Raw genomic sequence first — 23,907 nt, 5'->3', positions numbered from 1 at the left:
TTTGACTCGGTGGGAATTTCGAGTTGACCAGGGTACCGTGGTGAAGTGCATGACGCCCTGAGTTCGTAGACTAGTAGCACGTCAAAAACGGAGCTACGGTTTGAAAGTTATGGGCGAAACAAGTTGCAGTCCAAACTGTCCAGGGGGTGTCGGAGTTGACTTTTTGTTTATGGCGAATTGAGCTTTGACTCATGCATGGTTGTGAAGTGCTCGTCGATACGAGTTCACAGACTAGCGGCACGCTCAAAACGGACATCTGTTTAAAAAGTTATGGACGTTTGAAGTTTACCGGATACCGTATTATTTTAATGTTTTTTGGGTCGGTGAACAGTGAAACGCCACGTGTCAGCTTCTGATTGGTCCACGTGGCATGAACAGTTTAACGCAGGGGTTTTATTTGTTAAAACACTCGGGGAAGAGAGAGAAAGAGAGAGAGTCACCGGCCGCCGGTCATTTTCACGTTTTCCGGCCTAGTTACTGTACACGCGCCGGCCATCCAGATTGCCCACCTCATTTCCGGCAAAACCTCCAAATTTCACGGCGAACGGCTGCCCGGATCGGACGTCCGAAGTTTGGCGGCGATTTTTGCCCCTCCACCGCCGGCCACCGCGAATCGGCACTATTCCGGCCGATATACAGTACACGCGCCGTACACCCATCATCCTCTCCTCAAGTCCGGCCTACCCACCAAAAATCACGGCCATCGGACCACCGACGCGCCGGGATCGGAGCGTTTTCCGGCGAGGGGTCGGAAATCTTCAAACGGTGATTTCTCCGCCGTCCGACCTCCGTTTTGCTCACCGCCGGTCCCGTTGGATTGCTCTCCTCACAATCTACAAGTCTGCAAAATTTCACAGCCAACGGCCACCGCACGCGCCGCCGCCGGCGACGGTTGCCGGTGACCGTGGCGGCCCGCCAGAAATTACTGTTCCGGCGAGTACCCGAAATTCCGGCCAGCTCCAGTCCGCTATGTTTGACCTCCTGAATCCGGCATCCGTTTCCGCCAATTCGCGACGGTTTGGGAGAATTGCGGAACCGAAACCCGAAAAGCTTCCCGACGAAATTCCGACCCCGTCGGGTACGAACCTCGAAAATTAAGACCGGATCTGTGATTAGCATCACTCGAGCTTCGATTCGGTATATAACTCGTAAATTCTAGATATCGTTTGTGTTTTAACCCCCCGGGTACCGGGTATTATTTACCCGAATAAAATATTAATTTATTTGACTGTCTGTGAATTTTGTTCTAGGAGCACCGGTGAGTCGTAGAATTGATCCCGTAGTGGATCGTGGGTTAATTGCGTGCTCCAGGTGAGTGACCCACCTTCAAATTAATTTTGGGGAATTTAATTTGTGAATATATATTATGTGTGATTTAAATATTTGGAATTTAATTTCTTGTGCCAAATATTTATTGGATTTATTGTGGAATTATTTATGAATTTATTGGATTTAAAAAAAAAAATGTGCATTTTACAAATTATGCCATGTGAAATTATTTTATGGATTTGAGGATTTTGAAATTGGTGTGGTTTTAATGGTAAATTGGGCACGATTTGATTTGCAAATATTTCAAAGAAAATATTTGGTTATGTTGGTGATTTCAATTTTTATAAAACATGCCCATGAAATATTATGAGATTTGATTATGATATTTCGAGAAATTATTTATGCTTGGAAAAATGTGGATATTTGAATTGATGGATTTGGGAGTTGGTGGATTTGAAAATCATGGAATTTATGGTATTAATTATAAAGAAATTACGGAGAATTTCCGGGTTCAAGCGGATGGACTATGCCCGCTATGTTTATGCAAAATGTGAAATTTGTTATATAATTTAAAATTGTGAAATTTATGATTTTTAGATGCACCGTGCACGTACTGGTGTTCTGTTTATATGTGATATGATTAGTGTGCACACGGTTGTGATTAGCGCGCAGGTGATGTGATTAGCGCGTAGGTGGGTGTGAGTAGCGCGCGGTTGATATTATGAGGGTGTCCTGTGGATGCCATCGGAGAGGGCGGCCACCCCCCTTTGGCCGGGACACCAGGTTAGCAGCGGCGCAGTGGGACGCCACGCGACCGTATGCCGGTTTCTCTCTATAACCTCCTGTCTGGCGGTACCTTGGGACGCTGGGTACTGTTGGCGCCACTGGTATATAGTGGGTGCATCAAATGATTTTCAGAACTGTGTTTTAAAAATAAAATGTTTGGAAACTGTATTGAAAAAAACAAAATTAATTATTACTGCTTCCGGTATTTAATTATTTGATGTCTTGGTTTTCGGGGAATATGAATAAAGGGTTTTGTGAAAATGTTTTAAAAGGGGAACCTTTCCAACTGAGAGAATTGTAAGGGTTTTGAGAGAAATTATTATTTCCAAATAATTATTATTTATACTTATTACTGTGATATTATATGGTATAGTAGTAGGGTCGCTCACTGAGATGATTAGCATCTCACACTCTTAAATTCCGTTCCTCTAGGTTCCAGGTTGTCGGTGTTCATCCGGAGCGGACTTGATCTTCATCGCTGTTTTACTTCGTGAAGTACCCTGTTCTTCTTTATTGCAGTTGTACTATTTCTTTCATTCTTGTTGTATTTATTATGCACTGGATTACTGTATTTATTTTGAAGTGCTGAAATTTGTGGAACCAATTTGTAGTATTGTGGGAGGAATAAGGGGATATTTTTTAAGTGTGTTTTCAGTGCAGGTAAATTTGTGGTAAGTAAATCCCTTAGGGGAGGTGCTGCCGGATTTTCCGTTGGAAGGTTCGGTGGTATTTCCCTGGGATCAGGGCTGTCTAGGGTTCCGGAGGAGGAATTCTGGACGGGTCCTGACAAGGATGTGTATGGCATAGCATTTGGGATGGAAAATGTTGAGCTTCCTCTTGCAAGTCTACCATTTCAACTGGAACCTTCCCAATGGAATACAACTAGAAAATGTGGACATGATTGAAGCATCTGGAGACACTGTTGGAAAGAAAAATGATCTCTATTAGATTGCCACCACTTTTGCTCCTTCACTCTCATGAATTATTAGACTTGTTTTTATGTCATTTTGCCGTCCCTTATAAGCTTGAAGATAGATCTAAGAAGAACAATATGTAAAGTCCAACTGCACTAACAGTGTAAACTCAGTGGCACTGCTACAATTCACCATTGTTGAGAATGGTTGCTGTCGTTGCCGGCATAAAACTTGCTCAACAATTGTGGGCAATTATCAGAGGTTAGTGGTGAATGTCAGAAGCAGTTAAAAATGGTGGACGTGCAACCGACCTTATGAGCTTATAAATAGGCTCCATCCCATTGCTTTCATCAATCTAGGCAATCTCAATATCATCCCGAGTGAGGAGTGTTGAGAGTAGTATTTAAGAATCCAGAGAAAGCTTGAGAGGAGTTAAAACTCCAGGAGAGAGTTTGATAGAAAAGAGAGAGAATCCAAGAGAGAAGTTTTTTGTGTTTTGTAATCTATTTCCAGAGAGTAATAAAGTTATTTTTTTTATTTTCTTCTCATATTTCTTCTTTATAGTGGTTAGAGAACCACAATAAGTGGTATTAAAGCTCCAAGTTGAGAGCTTGGGTTCCAAATTTGAAGAAACAGAGCCTCTATTCTTCAAGTTGGTGTTTTGAAAAGTTGCTCAAAACCAAGGTTTAAGAATACTAGGTGAAAGAACACAACAAGACGAGAAAAATGAAGTTCGTCGGAGAGAAACGCAACACCGCATGCACCACTCAAACTTTTCTGCAGCCAGCCATGCACCACATGCGCTGCATGTGCCATCTAGAGTTTGAAGACGACCACGTCAGCTGCCACATCACCGCCACTCAGTCGACATGTTAGCCACATCAGGGACATGTCATCTTCCATGTGTCGGTAGGCCAATCTACCACGTCATCATAATTTTATGGAAAAGCCCCTATATTTTTAGAAATTACATATTGACCCCAATAATTTATGCATTTATAGTTTGACCCCAGAAGTTTGGAAATTGCATTTGTGCCTTTGAATTTCTGATAATTATATCTTAACCCTGAAATAGTTAAGTCCACCATTTTCGGCTGTTCCAGATGGAACAGTTAACTCCGTTTTTCCAAATTCAGTTTTGTTTTTATCAAGCCATTATGTCAATGGAAGAATCATCTTCAAGAGCTATGGTTAAGCTCACTGCTATAAATTATACACTTTGGAGACCTCAGATGGAAGATCTCCTCAGTTGTAAGGATTTTTTTGATCCTATAGAAGCTAGATGAGTAAGCCCGGATCCCGACAAAGAAGTAGAATGGAAAAAATTAAATAAGAAAACGATCGGTCAAATCAGGCAATGGATCGACCACATTGTCTTTCATTATGTCGCAAAAGAAACAGATGCATATGTCCTCTGGAAGAAATTGGAGGATGTGTACCAAGCCAAGACTGCTCGGAACAAAGTATTGTTGCTTAAGCGATTGGTAAATTTAAAATTACAGAGTGGAACTTCTGTAACCGAGCATGCCAGCCAGTTCCAAAGCTTGGTAAATCAACTATCTGCTGTGGATTGCTAACTAAAGAATGAGGATCAGGCTCTCCTACTTCTAAGTTCTCTTCCAGATAGTTGGGAGATGTTGGTAGTCTCTCTCGGCAATTCGGTTCTAAATGGTAAGCTTACTATGTCTATGATTAAGGATGCCCTATTCAATGAGGGGGCCAAGCGAAAGGATATTGGTATAGACCAGTCATATGCCCTTGTCATAGAAAGAGGAAGATAGCAAAACCAGATGCAAATCTACAGATGGCAAGAAATCAGCATAGAAATGCTATCATTATGGCTTAGAGGATCACTTGAAAAAGAACTGCAGAAAGTTGTTGAGAGAGCTGAGACTCCAAGGTAATTAGCCGAAGAAGGATGGAGAGACACTAGTCACTGTTATAGGAGAAGTGGCGCTCTGGTCCACTTAAGAAGAGACATGCCTTCATATATCAACCCAAGACATCAAGTAGGTAGTTGATACTATAGCATCCTACCATGTCACTTCACATAGAGATTTCTTCAACACGTACAAAGAAGAAGACTTTGTATGATAAAGATGGGAAATTCCAGTTTTGCAAAGATTGTGGGAACTGATGATGTTTAGGTAAAAATGAATGTTGGTTGTATAATCACTTTGAAGAATGTCCGTCATGTTCTAGACCTTCGGCTTAATCTACTTTCGGGAGCAGCCCTAGACAAGTAAGACTATGACAACCATTTCAGCAAAGGCACATGGAAAATGATGAAAGGTGCCATAGTTGTCGCCCAATGATACATTTAACGAATGTTATACAAGACTCATATGAAGATATGTGCAGACAGCCTCAACATTGTAGAAGGCGAGGCATCTTAAAATCTGTGGCACCAGAGACTCGGTCACATGAATGAAAAAGGATTGTCTTCTTTGGTAAGGAAGAAGCTTATCACTATTTGCAAGGATGCTATCTTAGATCCTTGTAGTCACTACTTGTTTGATAAGAAACATAGAGTCTCTTTCAGTTCCTTTGCATCAAGAAAATCAAAGTTGCTCAGTCTTGTACACTCTGATGTATGTGGTCCTATGGAGGTGAAGTCACTAGGAGGCAACAAGTATTTCCTAAGTGTGGGTATATTTCTTAAAGACAAAAGATCAAGTATTAGATTACTTCAAACTGGTTCATGCCATGATAGAGCATGAAATATGAAAGAAGTTGAAATGTCTCTGCTACTTCCAAGGAGTTCGATGCCTACTACAGAAGACATGGCATTCGATATGAGAAGACAGTCCCATGCACCCCATAACATAACAAAGTAGCCAATAGAATGAACCGAACAATTATGGAAAAGGTCAGAAGTACGATTAATATGGCTAAACTACCAAACCCATTATGGGGAGAAGTTGTTTGTGCAACTTGCTCTTTGATCAATAGATCACCATCGGTATTGTTGAATTTTGAAATTCTGGAGAAGGTGTGGTCAGGTAAGATTCCCTCCTACTCTCACTTAAGAGTGTTCGATTGTTTAGCTTATGTACATGTATCTAAGGAGCTCAGACAGAAGCTCGATACAAGATCTATTTCATGCATCTTTATAGGATATGGAGATAAAGAATTCAGATATAGGTTATGGGACTCAAAAACAAAGAAGGTTATTAGAAGCAGAGACATAGTGTTCTATGAAAACCAGACAATGGAAGACATTGAAAAACCCACAATGTCTCCTAATTGTAGTTCTAGTGCCAAACATTTTGTTCCTAGTCTAGCACAAGCATAAATAGTTACGGAGGATAACGAGGTGCATGAAGATATGCTAGAAGCAGACCAGGAGGAAGAAGGGGACATTGAGCAGGGGGAGACTCAATCCTCTCAAGAAACTATAGATCATCACAGCGGTCAGATGATGGCACACTTTCTGAAACTAGTGGAATACAAGTTCAAAGATCTGAAAGAGGCTGAATTCCATCAAAGAGATTTCTAGAATCTGAGTATAGTCTGCTTACTGAAGAGGGGGAGCCAGAGAGTTTCCAGGAAGCTGTTTCTCATCAAGACAAAGAAAAGTGGCTGCAAGCAATGCAAGATGAGATGGAATCTTTGCAGAAAAATCATACTTATAAGTTGGTTAAGATTCCAACAGGAAAGAAGGCACTAAAGAATAAATGGGCATTCAAGCTCAAGAAAGATGGCAGCGGAGGGGTGGTAAAACATAAAGCCCAATTGGTGATCAAAGGTTTTCTTTAGAAGAAAAGAATTGACTTTGACGAGATTTTCTCACTAGTGGTAAAATTGACTTCAATTAGAGTTATTTTTGGTTTAGTAGCAAGTCTAAACCTATAGCTTGAATAGATGGATGTGAAGACAACATTTCTTCATGATGATTTACATGAGGAAATCATCATGGAGCAGCCAGAAGGATTTGAGATTTCAGGAAAAGAAAACCTCATTTGCAAGCTGAAGAAGAGCTTGTATGGCCTCCAGCAAGCACTAAGACAATGGTACAAGAAGTTTGACTCGTTTATGGCGAGTCAAGGCTATAAAAGGACTGCAGTAGCCCAATATGTTTATATTCAAAAAATTTCATATGGAAACTTCATTGCACTTTTGCTATATATGGACGACATATTGATCATTGGACAAGATACAATGAAAATTAGTCAGCTAAAGAATGAATTGTCTAACTCCTTTGATATGAAGGATTTAGGACCAGCTTGATACGAACCTAGGACGACCTGCTCCTAAACCCCGTATTATATTAGCCCGGATCTTTAATTAAGTTCAAGTTCTAATGGAATGGACCTCAACCCCTAACCAACCTGTGGTTAGAAACCTTGGTATAATGTAGACGCCACAATAGGGGATGGAAAACCTATTGATAAGTCAAGCTAAAACAACCAATTCTCTAATGGTGTTTTAGGTGTTCTCAAAGAACAAAGAGATAATTAATCTCACAAGTATTTTCTTCATCAAATCAAAGTTTCAAAGTTATCTTATTACTGAAAAATAAGCCTTTAAATAGGCTTTGAAAGAAACAAAATAAACCCTAAAAACCCTAGGAAAAACCGGCCACACAAAGAAGAATTCTACCTTGGCCGAAACTTTCCTATTCCTAAACTAATTTGGATTAATTAATTCCTTTATGTTGAATTTAGGAATTAATTAATTTACAATGAAAATAATAAAATAATAACTTTCCTAATCTTATTTGTCCAGAAAATAAATAATTAGAAACTAAAAATAATGGTAGTTTCCTAAAACAAAAAGTAGAATAAAATTAGGAAACTAAAATACTAGCTTTTTGACTAATTTGACTTTGACCATTCTTTGACCAAAGTGAACTCCAAATCAGCTTCAATATGCTTTGTAGGATGCCAAATAAGCTTATTGTGAAGTTCCCCACGTTTCCCTTGCTTGGAAGTATGAGAAAAGGTTAATACAGTAAAATACAGTAAAACCCGTGGAGAATACAGCAAATCCGGCCCTTTCCTTCTCCTTGTGCGCAAACCACCTTGTTGGTCGGCTTTGAAGCTGCTTTGGCTGGTTTCTATGACTCATCCTCCATATGAATTGAACCCATAAAGATGGGGTTCCAATTCATACAACCCGGCCTCCTTATTAGCACCAAAAACGTCACCCGACCCTGTTTTGGCTTCTATTGCCTGTATGAGTAAAACAGGCCTTGGTTCTTTAGATGTGGCCAACCCCTCTTGGCTATGACTTATTCCTTGTATGAAGACAGCAAGATTGTCCTTGAACCTCTTGGCTTGGGCCCTAGTGATCGGTCCCACCTTCATTTGTATTGGGTCAGCACCCCAGCGGGTTGTTGGTCGAGCAGTCTCGGGTGGATTCGCATCATTCCCCTCCTCTTGAAAAGGATTTGTCCTCAAATCAAAATCATCACCTGCAGCAAAAGGAGATAAATCAGCAACATTAAAGGAAGCACTAACATTATACTCGCCCGGTAGATCAAGCTTGTAAGCATTGTCGTTTATCCTCTCCAAAACTTGAAAAGGTCCATCACCCCTAGGCATGAGTTTTGATTTCCTTTGTTCGGGGAATCTTTCTTTCCTTAAGTGCAGCCACACCCAATCTCCAGGTTCAAACACCATTGATTTCCGGCCTTGATTAGCCACCCTTGCATATTGCTCGCTCCTTCTCTCAATGTTTGCTCGAGTCTTCTCATGAATCTGCTTCACAAAATCAGCTTTTTGTTTTCCATCTAGATTAGCACGTTCACTTAAAGGCAAAGGTGTTAAATCTAATGGAGTCAAAGGATTAAAACCATAAACAATTTCAAATGGAGTAAATTTAGTTGCTGAATGTAAAGACCTATTATATGCAAATTCAACATGTGGCAAACATTCTTCCTAAGTCCTTAAATTTCTACTAATTAATGCTCTCAACAATGCAGACAAGGTTCTATTTACTACTTCGGTTTGTCCATCAGTTTGTCGATGACAAGTAGTTGAAAATAAAAGCTTAGTACCTAATTTAGCCCACAATATTTTCCAAAAATAGCTTAAGAACTTAGCATCCCTATCCGACACAATAGTTTTTGGCATTCCATGCAATCTCACAATTTCCTTGAAAAATAAATTAGCAATGTTGGATGCATCATCAGTTTTATTACATGCAATAAAATGTGCCATCTTAGAAAACCTATCTACTACAACAAATATTGAATCCTTACCTGTCCTTGACCTAGGCAACCCAAGAATAAAATCCATCGACAAATCTATCCAAGGATAGGTAGGAATCGGCAAAGGCTTATACAATCCATGCGGTTTCAATGTTGATTTTGTTTTTCGGCACTTCACACATCTTTCACAAATTCTCTCAACATCTCTCCTCATGTTAGGCCAATAAAAATGTTCTTGCAGCAAGGATAAAGTTTTTAAAATACCAAAATGACCCATTAAGCCACCCCCATGTCCTTCCCGAACCAATAATTCCCTAATACTACAATTAGGCACACAAAGTTTGTTTTCCTTAAACAAATATCCCTCAAATATGTAAAATTTATTAAATCCATGTTTCAAACAGGTTCTAAAAATTTCTCCAAAGTCACTATCATGCTCATAGAGTTCTTTCAATTGTTCAAATCCAAGCAATCTAGCATCTAAGGTAGAAAAGAGCACATACCTTCGGGATAATGCATCGGCAACCACATTTTCCTTACCTTTTTTGTAGCGAATCACATATGGAAATGTTTCAATAAACTCAATCCACTTAGCATGCCTTCGGTTGAGCTTTCCTTGACCCTTGATATGCTTCAAAGACTCATGATCCGTATGAATCACAAACTCCTTTGGCATAAGGTAATGCTGCCACGTCTCCAAAGCCCTCACCAAAGCATACATCTCCTTGTCATAAGTCGGGTAGTTTAGGGCAGCTCCATTCAATTTTTCACTAAAGTAGGCTATGGGACTTCCTTCTTGCATTAAAACAGCTCCAATACCTACACTTGAAGCATCACACTCAATTTCAAAAGTCTTAGAAAAATTTGGCAAAACTAACAAAGGTGCATTACACAATTTTTCTTTCAACAAATTAAAAGATTTTTCTTGTACTTCCCCCCATTTGTAGCCAACATTCTTCTTGACAACTTCATTCAATGGTGCTGCTATGGTACTAAAATCCTTGACAAATCTTTGGTAAAAGCTTGCCAAGCCATGAAAGCTCCTCACTTGGGTAATGGAAGTAGGAACCGGCCACTCTTGGATTGCCTTCACCTTAGCTTGATCAACTTTGATTCCTGCAGCACTTACTACAAAACCTAGAAACACAAGATCTTCTTTGCAAAAGTCACATTTTTTAATGTTAGCAAATAATCTTTCCTTTCTAAGAACTTGCAAAACTTGCCTAAGTTGATCCACATGGTCATCTAAATTTCGGCTATATATTAAAATGTCATCAAAATAAACAACCACAAATTTACCAATAAATGGACGCATTACATGATTCATAAGCCTCATGAAAGTACTAGGTGCATTGGATAATCCAAAAGGCATAACTAACCATTCATACAGTCCATATTTAGTTTTGAATGCGGTTTTCCATTCATCACCTTCTTTCATCCTAATTTGGTGATAACCACTCCTAAGATCAATTTTTGTAAACATGCAAGCACCATGCAATTCATCAAGCATATCATCTAATCTAGGGATGGGATGTCTATATTTGATGGTAATATTATTTATAGCCCTACAATCAACACACATTCTCCAAGAACCATCCTTTTTAGGTACCAACAAAACAGGAACAGCACATGGACTTAAACTCTCACGAATGTATCCTTTATCAAGCAAATCACTTACCTGTTTTTGCAGCTCCTTTGTTTCTTCGGGATTGCTCCTATAAGCTGGTCTATTTGGTATGGCAGCCCCTAGAACAAAGTCAATTTGATGTTCTATCCCTCGAATAGGTGGTAGTCCACTTGGAATCTCACTTGGAAAGACATCTCCAAACTCCTTCAAAAGGGAAATAATAGAACTTGGCAATTCAAGTTCTTCAAAGTTAGTTTGATCATTAAAATAATTTTCTTTGTAAAGCATGACCAGCAAAGGTTTCTTACACTCAATAACCTTATTAATATCCCCTAAACTCAAATAAAAATTCTGGTTTTTCCTCTCTTTTCTTTCTTTTCTTTTTCTTCCCTCGGTTTGGCTCTCATTGGCGGAAATTTCTGGATTTTGTATGCTCTCGGGTTTGTTCTCTTTTCTCACCTCTCTCTCGGCTTTTTCTTGGTCTTTCCACTCAATATGAACCTTAGAAACCTTACCTTGGTCAGCAACCTCAACCTTACCTTCTTGAATGGATGGTGAAGCCGTTGGTGCCATGCTTGCTCTTTCCTTGAGCTTTTCGGCTTCTCTCCTTTGTTGCATTTGTAATTGATCCTTGTAAACCTCTTTAGGAGATAATGGTTCCAGCTTGGTCTTCTTCCCTTTAAACCTGAAAACAATACTATTTTCTCGACCAAAATGAGTAGCATCTTTATCAAATTGCCATGGTCTACCTAATAGTATATGTCCGGCAATCATAGGCACAATATCACATAAAACTACATCCTCATATCTACCTATATTAAATTTTACTTTGGCTTGTTTGTTTACTTTCATCTCACCACTATCATTAAGCCATTGTAATCTATAAGGTTCTGGATGTTTAATTGTTTTCAAGCCTAATTTATCAACTACAAGATTACTTATCACATTAGTACAACTCCCACTATCTATAATCATGCTACAGATTTTACCTTGTATTTCGCAGCGAGTGTGGAAGATGTTTTCCCTTTGTATCTGCTCTTCATCTTTGTAGACAGCAAGCACTCTCCTTGAAACAAAGCTTAACTCGGCATTAGATGTATCTACAGGTTCGGTTTCATCTTCATTACAAGCCTCCTCTTGCTCGGTTTCAGCTCCACTTTCTTCACTTACGGATTCCAGCTCACCATCACCCTTTAATACCATGATTCTTCTATTTGGGCATTGGCTGGATATGTGTCCTCTTCCTTGGCACTTAAAACAAATTATTTCTCTAGATTTTTGAGGTTTAGGATCAGATTTTATCTCACCTCTAAGTGCTTGGACAGATTCGGTCTTGACCTCCCTTCTTGGCCGGTTGGTAGATTCTTCTCCTAATTTCGGCCTCAACTTGTTTTCATAAGTGGAATTGTTTTTCCAGCCACTTGAACTTGTCCTTCCATTGCTAGAAACTCCTCCAAACCGTGTACTAACACCCCTTCTCTTGAATTGGTTCTCAAGCTTAATGGCTACATGCAACATCTCCTCCAATTCCAAGTATTGTTGTAATTCAAGTTGGTTGGCAATGTCACGGTTTAACCCTCCAAGAAATCTTGCCATTGTTGCCTCCCTATCCTCCCTCATGTTTAGCCTCATCATTAACATCTCCATCTCTTTGTAATAATCCTCCACGGACCTACTTCCTTGAGACAAAGATTGAAGCCTTTGATGCAGCAACCTTTGGTAATGAGATGGCACAAACCGCTTCCTCATGGCTCCTTTCATTTGTCGCCATGTTGTAATTAAGTCATCACCAACCTTCCTTCGGGTGCTTTGCTCATTTATCCACCATTGGAGTGCATAATGGCCAAACTCCATTGCTGCCAACTTCACCTTCTTACCTTCCGAATAGTTGTGGCAGTCAAAAATCATCTCCATTTTCTCTTCCCACTCCAAGTAAGCTTCGGGATCACTTTTACCCATAAAAGGTGGGATATTAACCTTGATATTTCCCAAATCTTCATCTATATCTTCCCTCCTATATCTCCCACGGCCAGCTCTATCTTGGACAGCAAAGGTTTCGTCCATACCTTCCTCAAATTCATCGTCGAATGGCTCCTCATCAAATTCCCTCCTATATCTCCCATGGAATTCTTGCCTATTTCTTGTATTCGGCCTTCCTTGTGAGGCTTCTAGTCTTCCCACTCTTTGATTTACATGCTCAAATTGAGCACTAACCCGCTGTATTGATTCCAATATAGCTCTCATGTCCACTTGGTCTCCACTCCCGGTAGCTCGGTCATCGCCATGAAATGCTACGGACTCTTCCTCATTGATCCTCGAGGGTGGATCCCCTCTTCTTATTCTAGAATCTGCCATGTTAGTAAAATACTGCAAAAATAAAATATACCCTCACAATATTCACTCCCTCACGTGTTTCACTCAAACAAGGTCTTGATACTCGTGTTTGCACACTAGTTTCGGCTTTTACCCTCTTTTAAGCTCACACACTCTTGTCTTTTTCCACTCAATGAATTATCTCAAAGTTCTAATTAAAACACCCACAAAACAGCAATTAGATCACTAGTATGTTTTAATTAAACTTATCAACAAGACAGTAGCAAAAAGTAGGCAATACCGAAAGAATCCAACAAATCCTAATTTTTCGGCTTTCTAGACAAGAAATCACAAAATAATGGGAAAACGTCGGAATTTTTGAAAACTGCACCAGATGGTAGTAGATTATGAGTTCAAGATTAAAATTCCAGAAAAAGAAAGTCAAATACGAACAAGAATTAAGGAGAACAAAAATATAGAAAAGTGTTGGTTGTTGTTCTTGTAATTCAAGTTTTGTATCAATTCCTTTAACTAATTTTAATCCAAAAAATTTAAACACCCAAAATCCAAATATCCAACAGCAAAAATAATTTCCCAGCAACTCAAATATTGAATAAATAATCAAAAAACCAGCAGCTCCAACAAATTTCCAGCAAACAAATCAAACTCCAACAAACTGAAATTTTTTTTTTTTTTTTTATTCGGCTTTACCTCTTCTTTTTTTTCTTTTTTTTTTTTTTCACTCACATAACATAAACAACTGCAGTAGCAAGAATAATTACCAAAATTGCAATTCCACCTCCAAAACAAACACCAATCCGTGACCTTCAAATAAACACAATGTGCAGTTTTTTTTTTTTTTTTTTAAATGATGCCGCAAACTTCTTTTTTTTTTTTTTTTAATATATGAATGCAAATTTCTAAGACTAAAACAGCAAAGAAAAATCAACAAAAAACCAAATTAACAAGAACAATGATAAAAGACAACCAACAAATTAGGACACAAAAATACGATAAAACTAGGAAATCCTAATTCAACTATGAATGAATTTTTTTTTTTTTTTTAAGATGCAGAACGTGTATGATGATAGAAGCAACCTTAATCTAATGCTAAAATTGCAGAATAACACAAAAACAAATAAACCAAATAAAGATAGATCAAACCTGAACAAAATTTAGCTCTGATACCAAATGATACGAACCTAGGACGACCTGCTCCTAAACCCGTATTATATTAGCCCGGATCTTTAATTAAGTTCAAGTTCTAATGGAATGGACCTCAACCCCTAACCAACCTGTGGTTAGAAACCTTGGTATAATGTAGACGCCACAATAGGGGATGGAAAACCTATTGATAAGTCAAGCTAAAACAACCAATTCTCTAATGGTGTTTTAGGTGTTCTCAAAGAACAAAGAGATAATTAATCTCACAAGTATTTTCTTCATCAAATCAAAGTTTCAAAGTTATCTTATTAATGAAAAATAAGCCTTTAAATAGGCTTTGAAAGAAACAAAATAAACCCTAAAAACCCTAGGAAAAACCGGCCACACAAAGAAGAATTCTACCTTGGCCGAAACTTTCCTATTCCTAAACTAATTTGGATTAATTAATTCCTTTATGTTGAATTTAGGAATTAATTAATTTACAATGAAAATAATAAAATAATAACTTTCCTAATCTTATTTGTCCAGAAAATAAATAATTAGAAACTAAAAATAATGGTAGTTTCCTAAAACAAAAAGTAGAATAAAATTAGGAAACTAAAATACTAGCTTTTTGACTAATTTGACTTTGACCATTCTTTGACCAAAGTGAACTCCAAATCAGCTTCAATATGCTTTGTAGGATGCCAAATAAGCTTATTGTGAAGTTCCCCACGTTTCCCTTGCTTGGAAGTATGAGAAAAGGTTAATACAGTAAAATACAGTAAAACCCGCGGAGAATACAGCAAATCCGGCCCTTTCCTTCTCCTTGTGCGCAAACCACCTTGTTGGTCGGCTTTGAAGCTGCTTTGGCTGGTTTCTATGACTCATCCTCCATATGAATTGAACCCATAAAGATGGGGTTCCAATTCATACAACCCGGCCTCCTTATTAGCACCAAAAACGTCACCCGACCCTGTTTTGGCTTCTATTGCCTGTATGAGTAAAACAGGCCTTGGTTCTTTAGATGTGGCCAACCCCTCTTGGCTATGACTTATTCCTTGTATGAAGACAGCAAGATTGTCCTTGAACCTCTTGGCTTGGGCCCTAGTGATCGGTCCCACCTTCATTTGTATTGGGTCAGCACCCCAGCGGGTTGTTGGTCGAGCAGTCTCGGGTGGATTCGTATCATAGCTCAACAAATTTTAGGAATGCAAATAATGCATGATAGGAAGAACAAAAGGTTATGGCTATCTCAGGAGAAGTATGTTGGACGAGTGATAAAGAGATTCAACATGGATAAAGCCAAACCAATCGACATTCCACTTGCAAATCATTTCAAGTTGAGTAAGAAGTCCTGCCCCTCATCGAAAGAGGAGATAGCGGAGATGGCATTAGTTGAGTAAGAAGTCCTGCCCCTCATCGAAAGAGGAGATAGAGGAGATGGCATTAGTACCATATTCTTAAGTGGTAGGAAGTCTGATGTATGCAATGGTGTGTACCAGACTAAACATTACCCATGCAGTAGGCGTCGTGAGTAAATTTCTTCCAAATCCTGAAAAGAAACATTGGGAAGCAATCAAGTGGATTCTCAGGTATTTTATAGGTACATCCAAGCTATGTTTGTGCTACGAAGGAGGTGATCCAGTCTTAGAAGGTTATACAGATACAGATATGGTCGAAGACCTTGATAATAGAAAGTCTATATCAGGTTATCTTTACACTTTTGCAGAAGGAGCTGTGTCATCGCAGTCAAGATTATAGAAGTATGTTGTTTTATCCACTACAGAAGCAGAGTACATTGCCGCAGCAAAAGTGGGTAAGGAAATGTTATGGTTAAAGCATTTTCTCACAAAACTGGGCATCATGCAAGAAGACTACAAAATACATTGTGACAATCAAAATGCCATAGATTTGAGCAAGAACTTAATGTATCATTCCCATACAAAGTACATTGATATCTGCAATCATTGGATACACAAAATAATAGAACAACAATTGCTGAAACTAGTAAAGATCCATAGAAAGAAGAATCCAACAGACATTTTAACAAAAGTTGTTACTCAAGAGAAGCTGAAGTTGTGTGGAGACATAGCCGAAATAGATGGCAGATGACCATCAGTTTTAAATGCGGTTGGAGGAGGAGAATTGTGAAGTCCAGCTACACCACCAATGTGAACACAGTCGCACTGCTACAGCTCACCATTGTTGACAATGGTCGCTGTCGTTGCCGGGGTAAAACTTGCTCAACAATTGTGGGCAATTATCAGAGGTCGGTGGTGAATGTCAGTAGCAGTTGGAAATGGTGGACATGAAACCGACATTGTGAGCTTATAAATAGGCTCCATCCCCATTGCTTTCATCAATCCAAGCAATCTCAATATCATCCCTAATGAGGAGTGTTGAGAGTAGTGTTTAAGACTCCAAAGAGAGCTTGAAAGAAGAGTTAAAACTCCAGGAGAGAGTTTGATAGAAAAGAGAGATATTCCACATGAGAATCCAAGAGAGAAGTTTTTTGTGTTTTGCAATCTATTTCCAGAGAGTAATAGAGTTATTTTTTTATTTTCTTCTCTATAGTGGTCAGAGAACCACAACACAATAGATAGATACATATCCTCTCACACACAAATATAATGTGATAGCAATTAGGAAATTCTAGTCTATGGAACTTCCAATACGGTATTGGAATGCATTGTGTTCTATGCCATGGGAATGGACCGAACGATGCTTCATAAGACTTAGGATTTGTTTGGCATGGAGGTCAAAAGTAAAAAAAACAAATTTTGGACACAAAAATCACTCTTTCAACTTTTTAAGTTTTCTTACCCAAAATAAAAAAAATAAAAAAAAAAATAAGTTCACATGTAAGTCATATATGCATATAGTTTCCAGCAAAATTTTAATTTTGAGAATTATAAAGTCAAATATAATGATGCATGGAGTCTTTTTCTTCTGCAATATATCAATGGGAGATGTAGATTCTTGAATTGAAGGTGTCATAAGAATAAGATGTGTTGTTGTTGTAATCATTGAATTCATTGTCGTATGAGTTGTCATTGGAGCTTTACCATTGTCCACAAATAATGTCACTAACTCATTAGTACCATCTAATGCTTTAGGATTAATGGTTTTCACAAAACTAGATACAGATGTCATTAGCAAAGGTTTGTTGGTGTCTATTAATGGTAATGGCAAAGTAGGAGGTGTCATACCTTCTAACTTAAACAAAAATATAAAAATAAAAAATAGTGTTCTAGCAAGAGGAAACTAAATATACTCCCTTATCTTACAATTTAAACATTAAGTATATCATTTACAGGTGCTAATCTATCTATAGATTCACTACAAAAAAAATGGGAATTAGCAACTATGCTGTCAGTGACGAAAAAGTAATGGTCACTGAATGAATAAAACAATGACCGATATTTAGTCGCAGAAACGATAGTAAGAGAAACGTGTAGAATTTTGGTTGACCTGTTATGGTGACCAGAAATTTGGTCACAAATATAAATTTTCACTGACCAAAAACTATTTGGTGGTTAAAAAGGCAGGGCGGGAAGCTTTCCCACCTTTTTTTTTTGCGGGAACATGAAGTTTCAACGACCAACCACTGTTGGTCACTAAAAGTATTTATAAAGGACCAATATATTAATCACTAATAATATAAGTTAAAATTTTTTTTTTAAGGAAAAATAGCAAATAATGTTAGCATAAGGCATTCCACGACCAAATTATTTTGGGTGGTCAAATGTTCTATTTGTGATGAAAATATTGGTCACTAAACAGAATATAAAATAATAAAATATAAAAAAAAAAAGTTTATAATAGGTTTAGTTTAATGCCGTCAGCGACCAACTATGTTTGGTGAGTAAATGCAAGGGCGGGAAACCATCCACATGCTTTTCCATTTTGGCGGGAAGTGAGAACCTTGACTAAATGTAAGAAAAAGAAACATGAAATTCGTAATTTAATGGTTTGAGCTACCATGTCAGTGGCTATTAAATAGATACAAACGGTGTTAATAATAATATTAATAAAATAATCCACAATGAAGCTTCATTTTGTAAAGAAATATTTACTTAAAAAAAAAACAGATTTTATAATTATTTTAGATTTGATTACATACATAGTCCCTAACCTATATGAAGCTGCATTTTGCTCCCTTCTAGTTTGTACTTACTTGACAATTTTTTCAATATTTTTGGATGAAATTCATTATGCACTAATGATAGTAGGCAATAGAGTTTAGGGTAAAATGATAAGAAAAAAAATTTAAAATCAAAGTGTGAATCATGGTATACTCAACCACCTTGTTTCAATAGATGTTTCTTAATAATTGTATACTTGATTAAATTTGTGTGAAGTAGTTATATTAACCACTGTCCACACATATAATTTTAGTTAACAATTGATACTTTATATATAACTAATAACATTATTATATGAATATTTTATATTGAAGCATTTATCATACAAAATATCAAAATTGACATTTCTAAAAAAAAATAAAAAAATTAAATGTTTACAACCAAATTGCAAATATATCCTTTTTAGGTGAAAAGCTAAAACCAATGGATGGTTTGATAATGCTCCATATAGACCCATAGATCAATTTATTTATTTTTTGTATTTTTGGTTACAATCCCCATAGAACCATTTTTGGATGGATAATCCCTATAAAACCCTTTAGATGATAAAATTGCACCGGCCCTATTTCCTTTCTAAAACTCTCTCCAAGAGTTGTGCTGCCCCCTTTGGATTGCCTCACCTCTCTGACCTTTCGTTGCTTCTGACTGCTTGGATTGGCATCTCTCTCAAGCTCCATCTCAGGTGTGTTTCCTCTCCCATTTTCTCTCTGTGCTTTTTCTTTTCTCTGTTTCTTCATTTTTCCCTAAGTTGCTCATTCCATGAAATGTAGGTGAAAGATGGGTTAGTTCTTTGTCACGTATGAAAGAGAGTCAACTAGATTTAATGAGATGATAAAGGAAGGGTTGAAGGATTTATTAGGGATGTGAGAGGAAGTACATCTATTCTTGGTAAAAGACATCTATAACTTCTTCTTTTTTTCCCTCTATGTTTGTTGTGGTGTTTTGTGAGAGATAGGTATATTAAGTGAGAGGAGTCTCTGGCCCTATATGTTATTGGTTTTTGGCAATTTGGTTGATATTTTCAAACAATAAAGTTCTAGAAATTTTTCCCACATGTTGATACATAATTGCATTTTTATCTTTTTTCCTATGTTCTTAACATAATGTAACGAGTTTTCATGGATTCGAATTTTCTTGAACTACTTTGTTGCTTTTGAAAAAAACACAAGCATCGTAATTTGATTGCTTGAGATTTTTTGTTTTTGAGAGATACTGAATCAAAATGTAAAAAAAGAAAAAGAAAAGAAAAAAGAAAGAAAAAAAAAGGGTAACCAAAAATGGGAAAAAAACTTGAGGTAAAGAAGTAAATATGGTTTTCCAACCTATAAACAAATAAGTCAGTTTCTAGATTTTTACTATATTTTGGTTTTTCTGGATTGGGACTTTTAAGAACTTCTAAATTATTGAATGTTGAATAATGCACTCTGTAACTTGTCTAATAATAAACACCCATAACATAGCAAAATGTAATTGAATATCAATATATAATATTATTGCATGTTGGGAATTGAATGGAGAAATCAAATTAGAATAACTCCTGTTGAATATATATAACTAATTGTCTAATTATTATTTATTATCACCTTGTGTAGGCATGGTGCATAATTTGTGGAGATTGGAATACTGATGGCATCCTCCATCTATATAGATGTATATACATATATAAATATGTGGGTTTGAGAAATAGAATAAGAAAGGACTATAACATTTCCACAAGATCAGTGATGATTGCATCATTTATGCATATATACATGTATGTATATATATATATATATATACGTATAACAAAAGGATTGAATGATTAAGATTATTGACAAAATCAATCCCTCAGATATAGTATTGATATTATTTTTTATGCTTGCAGGATGGTAATATAGGGGAAACAAATATTGCCAAAATATTCCTTTAAATATGCCACCTAAGAGATCAAGATATGTACCAGGAAGAGAGACTTTGGTTCCTAGGAGGTCTCTTAGGACTACCCCAGCACAAAGAGAGACTTTGGTCCGTAGGAGGTCTCCTAGTACAACCCCAGCAGAAAGAGAGACTTTAGTCCCTAAGAGGACACCATCACAAAGAGAGAATTTGGCTCCTAGGAGGTTTCCAAGGACGACAGCATCATCTAGAAGGACTGCATCGCCTATGGAGACACCATCTCCTAGAGGTCGACAACCTATGCAAACACCAGATCGTTCCACAACAGCAACGCCTAGTGAGACATCAATACCTAGTGGTCCAGAGTATGTGGAAACACCAATTCCAAACATTACATCATCTAGAGGTCATTCTCCTATAGATCTTGTAGATGAGAGTACTGAAGATACACCTGTATCCATGGTATGTTGGTAATCTATCATATATGTTATGTAAATTGAGAATCTATATTACATAGTATTATTAATTAACATTATTTCACTTTGTAGGTTTAATGAAGAAAAATACATGTGGCATTACGCGAGGATTGGAAATTCTTAAAACAATGGCATCCAATACTAAACTTCGCGTCCAAGTAAGTGATGGGGATATGCATGCATATGGTGACCATTGTTCACCCTTTGCCAATCAGATTGGCATTGCTGTGCGTAACTGATGCGAATCCACCCGAGACAGCTCGACCAACAACCTGCTGGGGTGCTGACCCATTACAAATGAAGGTGGGACCGATCACTAGGGCCCAAGCCAAGAGGTTCAAGGACAATCTTGCTGTCTTCATACAAGGAATAAGTCATAGCCAAGAGGGGTTGGCCATATCTAAAGAACCAAGGCCCGTTTTACTCATACAAGCAATAGAAGCCAAAACAGGGTCGGGTGACGTTTTTGGTGCTAATAAGGAGGCCGGGTTGTATGAATTGGAACCCCATCTTTATGGGTTCAATTCATATGGAGGATGAGTCATAGAAACCAGCCAAAGCAGCTTCAAAGCCGACCAACAAGGTGGTTTGCGCGCAAGGAGAAGGAAAGGGTCGGATTTGCTGTATTCTCCGCGGGTTTTACTGTATTTTACTGTATTAAGCTTTTCTCATGCTTCCAAGCAAGGGCAACGTGGGGAACTTCACAATAAGCTTATTTGGCATCCTACAAAGCATATTGAAGCTGATTTGGAGCTCACTTTGGTCAAAGAATGGTCAAAGTCAAATTAGTCAAAAAGCTAGTATTTTAGTTTCCTAATTTTATTCTACTTTTTGTTTTAGGAAACTACCATTATTTTTAGTTTCTATTTATTTATTTTCTGGACAAATAAGATTAGGAAAGTTATTATTTTATTATTTTCATTGTAAATTAATTAATTCCTAAATTCAATATAAAGGAATTAATTAATCCAAATTAGTTTAGGAATAGGAAAGTTTCGGCCAAGGTAGAATTCTTCTTTGTGTGGCCGGTTTTTCCTAGGGTTTTTAGGGTTTATTTTGTTTCTTTCAAAGCCTATTTAAAGGCTTATTTTTCAGTAATAATATAACTTTAAACTTTGATTTGATTAAGAAAATATTTATGAGATTAATTATCTCTTTGTTCTTTGAGAACACCTAAAACACCATTAGAGAATTGGTTGTTTTAGCTTGACTTATCAATAGGTTTTCCATCCCCTATTGTGGCGTCTACATTATACCAAGGTTTCTAACCACAGGTTGGTTAGGGGTTGAGGTCCAATCCATTAGAACTTGAACTTAATTAAGATCCGGGCTAATATAATACGGGTTTAGGAGCAGGTCATCCTAGGTTCGTATCAGTAACTTTGTTTCACCAAGATTGAAGGGATGGAAATATGCTTCTGATGATGAAAGGAAAATTGTCTACAAACATATTGCTGTGAGTAAAACTTAGACTCATATCATTAATATACCATATCAGTATTATAATAACTAACAAGGTTTTATTTTCCTTTTGTGTATAAGGATCGGTTTGACATTGATCTGAATGATCCTTAATGGATAGAGATTGTTGAGAGGCATTGTCGTGATAGGTACAAAAACAATAGGAGTTATTGCAACAATCATTTCAAGCTGTGTAAGATGCAAGGCAAAGACCCATTGCAATTTAGACCAAAAAGAATACGATGTCAAGAAGATTGGGAGTGGTTGTGTGCTCATTTTGAGAGTTCAGAATTTTTGGTGAGTTAGAACTATTTAAACTGTCTCAAACTTTTTTTAAATTCATGTCTATATTTTATCATATTCTAAACCATTTATTTTATATATACAGAAACGTTCTAAAGCAGGGCAATGTAATAGGGCTAAAAGGCTATATAATCATCATGCTGGATCAAGATCGTTTATTGCAACAAGGGCAGCACTGGTTTGACATTCTTCAACAATTACTTTAGTTATATTTGAGAATAGATTATTTTTTCTTTATTATTTTTCCATATTATGGTAATAGTCGGTTCATAAAGTGCTTGGTAAGTGAAATTTCCAATTGCATTAATATCTTTGATATCTTAGTGTTTACTTAGCAAGTTTAAGGATAAACCTCTTGCTCATGCATCTTATGTCTATTGAAATTTGGTTGTCATTGGATGCTAATGGATTTTTACTAGTTTTGGTCCTTTGACAGTTTATAATATATGTCATGTATTTATAGCAGAATTGGGTTTGAGCTTAGAATTCCATGGCTTTAATGACTATTTAGTTTCATTGCCATGATAAAAAGGCAAAAATGTCAACAGTATCAGCTAAAAAGGACATTTACTATTACTACCTTTGTTATTCCGACAAACCTTTTATGCTTCAACTTTGTTGATATTGGCAGTAGTTCTATGTGATTCTGTTGATTTGTTGTTACCTTTGTTTGTGAGCTATTTCTAAGCTATGAATCTTGGTGATTCATTGGGATGTTGAATTGAAGTTGGAGATTATGATTATAATGTTATATAAGTGTCTATATATACATATATATATATATATATATATACATATAGAAGGTTTAGTCCCAAATGTGAAGGTGACTTTCCCTTTGTTTAAGCATGCAAGTAAAATTATCTTTCTTTTTATTTTGTAGTCATCTCCAAATGAACCAATTGGTGAGATTGAGTTTTTCAAGAGAACACACTGGACATAAAAAAAAGGATGGAATAATGTTATAGCTGAATCAAGATATGTAAGTTTTACTTATCACTCCTTAACTGGTTTGACATACTTGTAATATCTTATAATGACATTTTTATACCTTTCATGTTGTTAGAATGAGATGGTTCGGCTACAAGAAGCACAAACGCAGCAGACACAAGATGATGCTTCTCCTGATGATACTGGTGCTCCGATTTTTTTGACAGAAGCTGACATTTGTGCACAAGTCCTAGGTAGAAATGCTGGATTCATTTATGGAGTTGGACCAGCTCCAAGAAAGAGCTATAGCAGGCTGCTTAACCAACCTACCCCTCAGTTGGCTACAGAGTTTGAAGATTACAAGGTTGAGATAAAAAGACTTGCATAAGTTGTGGATCAACAAGCAGAACTCATTGCCGGACTTTCTGCATTCTTGGATGTGAGTCAGCATCCTTCAAGTCCCAGCCAGTTGCCGCCGCCACCACCACCTACTGCAACAATGACTTGATGT

At 37.2% G+C, this 23,907-nt stretch overlaps 2 protein-coding genes across 2 annotated transcripts; one reads left to right on the top strand and one right to left on the bottom strand.

Annotated features, from left to right (window-relative positions):
• Window positions 1–9,376: 9,376 nt before the first annotated feature.
• Window positions 9,377–19,091, bottom strand: LOC132804417 (uncharacterized; the record flags this gene model as incomplete). Its single annotated transcript, XM_060818764.1, has 5 exons — window positions 18,984–19,091; window positions 17,275–17,425; window positions 10,423–10,992; window positions 10,172–10,260; window positions 9,377–9,745 (listed from the first exon to the last, which is right to left on the bottom strand). Coding segments are annotated over exons 1-5 (1,287 nt in total), but the record flags the coding sequence as incomplete, so codon positions are not given.
• Window positions 19,092–20,265: 1,174 nt separating this feature from the next.
• Window positions 20,266–20,783, top strand: LOC125422753 (uncharacterized). The gene is made up of 2 exons (XM_048474904.2): window positions 20,266–20,691; window positions 20,778–20,783. The coding sequence occupies exons 1-2, from the start codon at window positions 20,266–20,268 to the stop codon at window positions 20,781–20,783; spliced, it is 432 nt and encodes a 143-aa protein (XP_048330861.1).
• The last annotated feature ends 3,124 nt before the right edge of the window (window positions 20,784–23,907 follow it).

The sequence above is a fragment of the Ziziphus jujuba genome, chromosome 1 (assembly GCF_031755915.1).
Source record: "Ziziphus jujuba cultivar Dongzao chromosome 1, ASM3175591v1".
NCBI lineage: Eukaryota > Viridiplantae > Streptophyta > Magnoliopsida > Rosales > Rhamnaceae > Ziziphus > Ziziphus jujuba.
Note: the sequence above shows the minus strand (reverse complement) of the source record. Positions and strands in the feature narration are given on the sequence as shown.

Bases quoted from the DNA above. Each gene is read 5' to 3' on its own strand.
- LOC125422753 (XM_048474904.2), top strand. From the start codon at position 20,266: ATGCCACCTAAGAGATCAAGATATGTACCAGGAAGAGAGACTTTGGTT.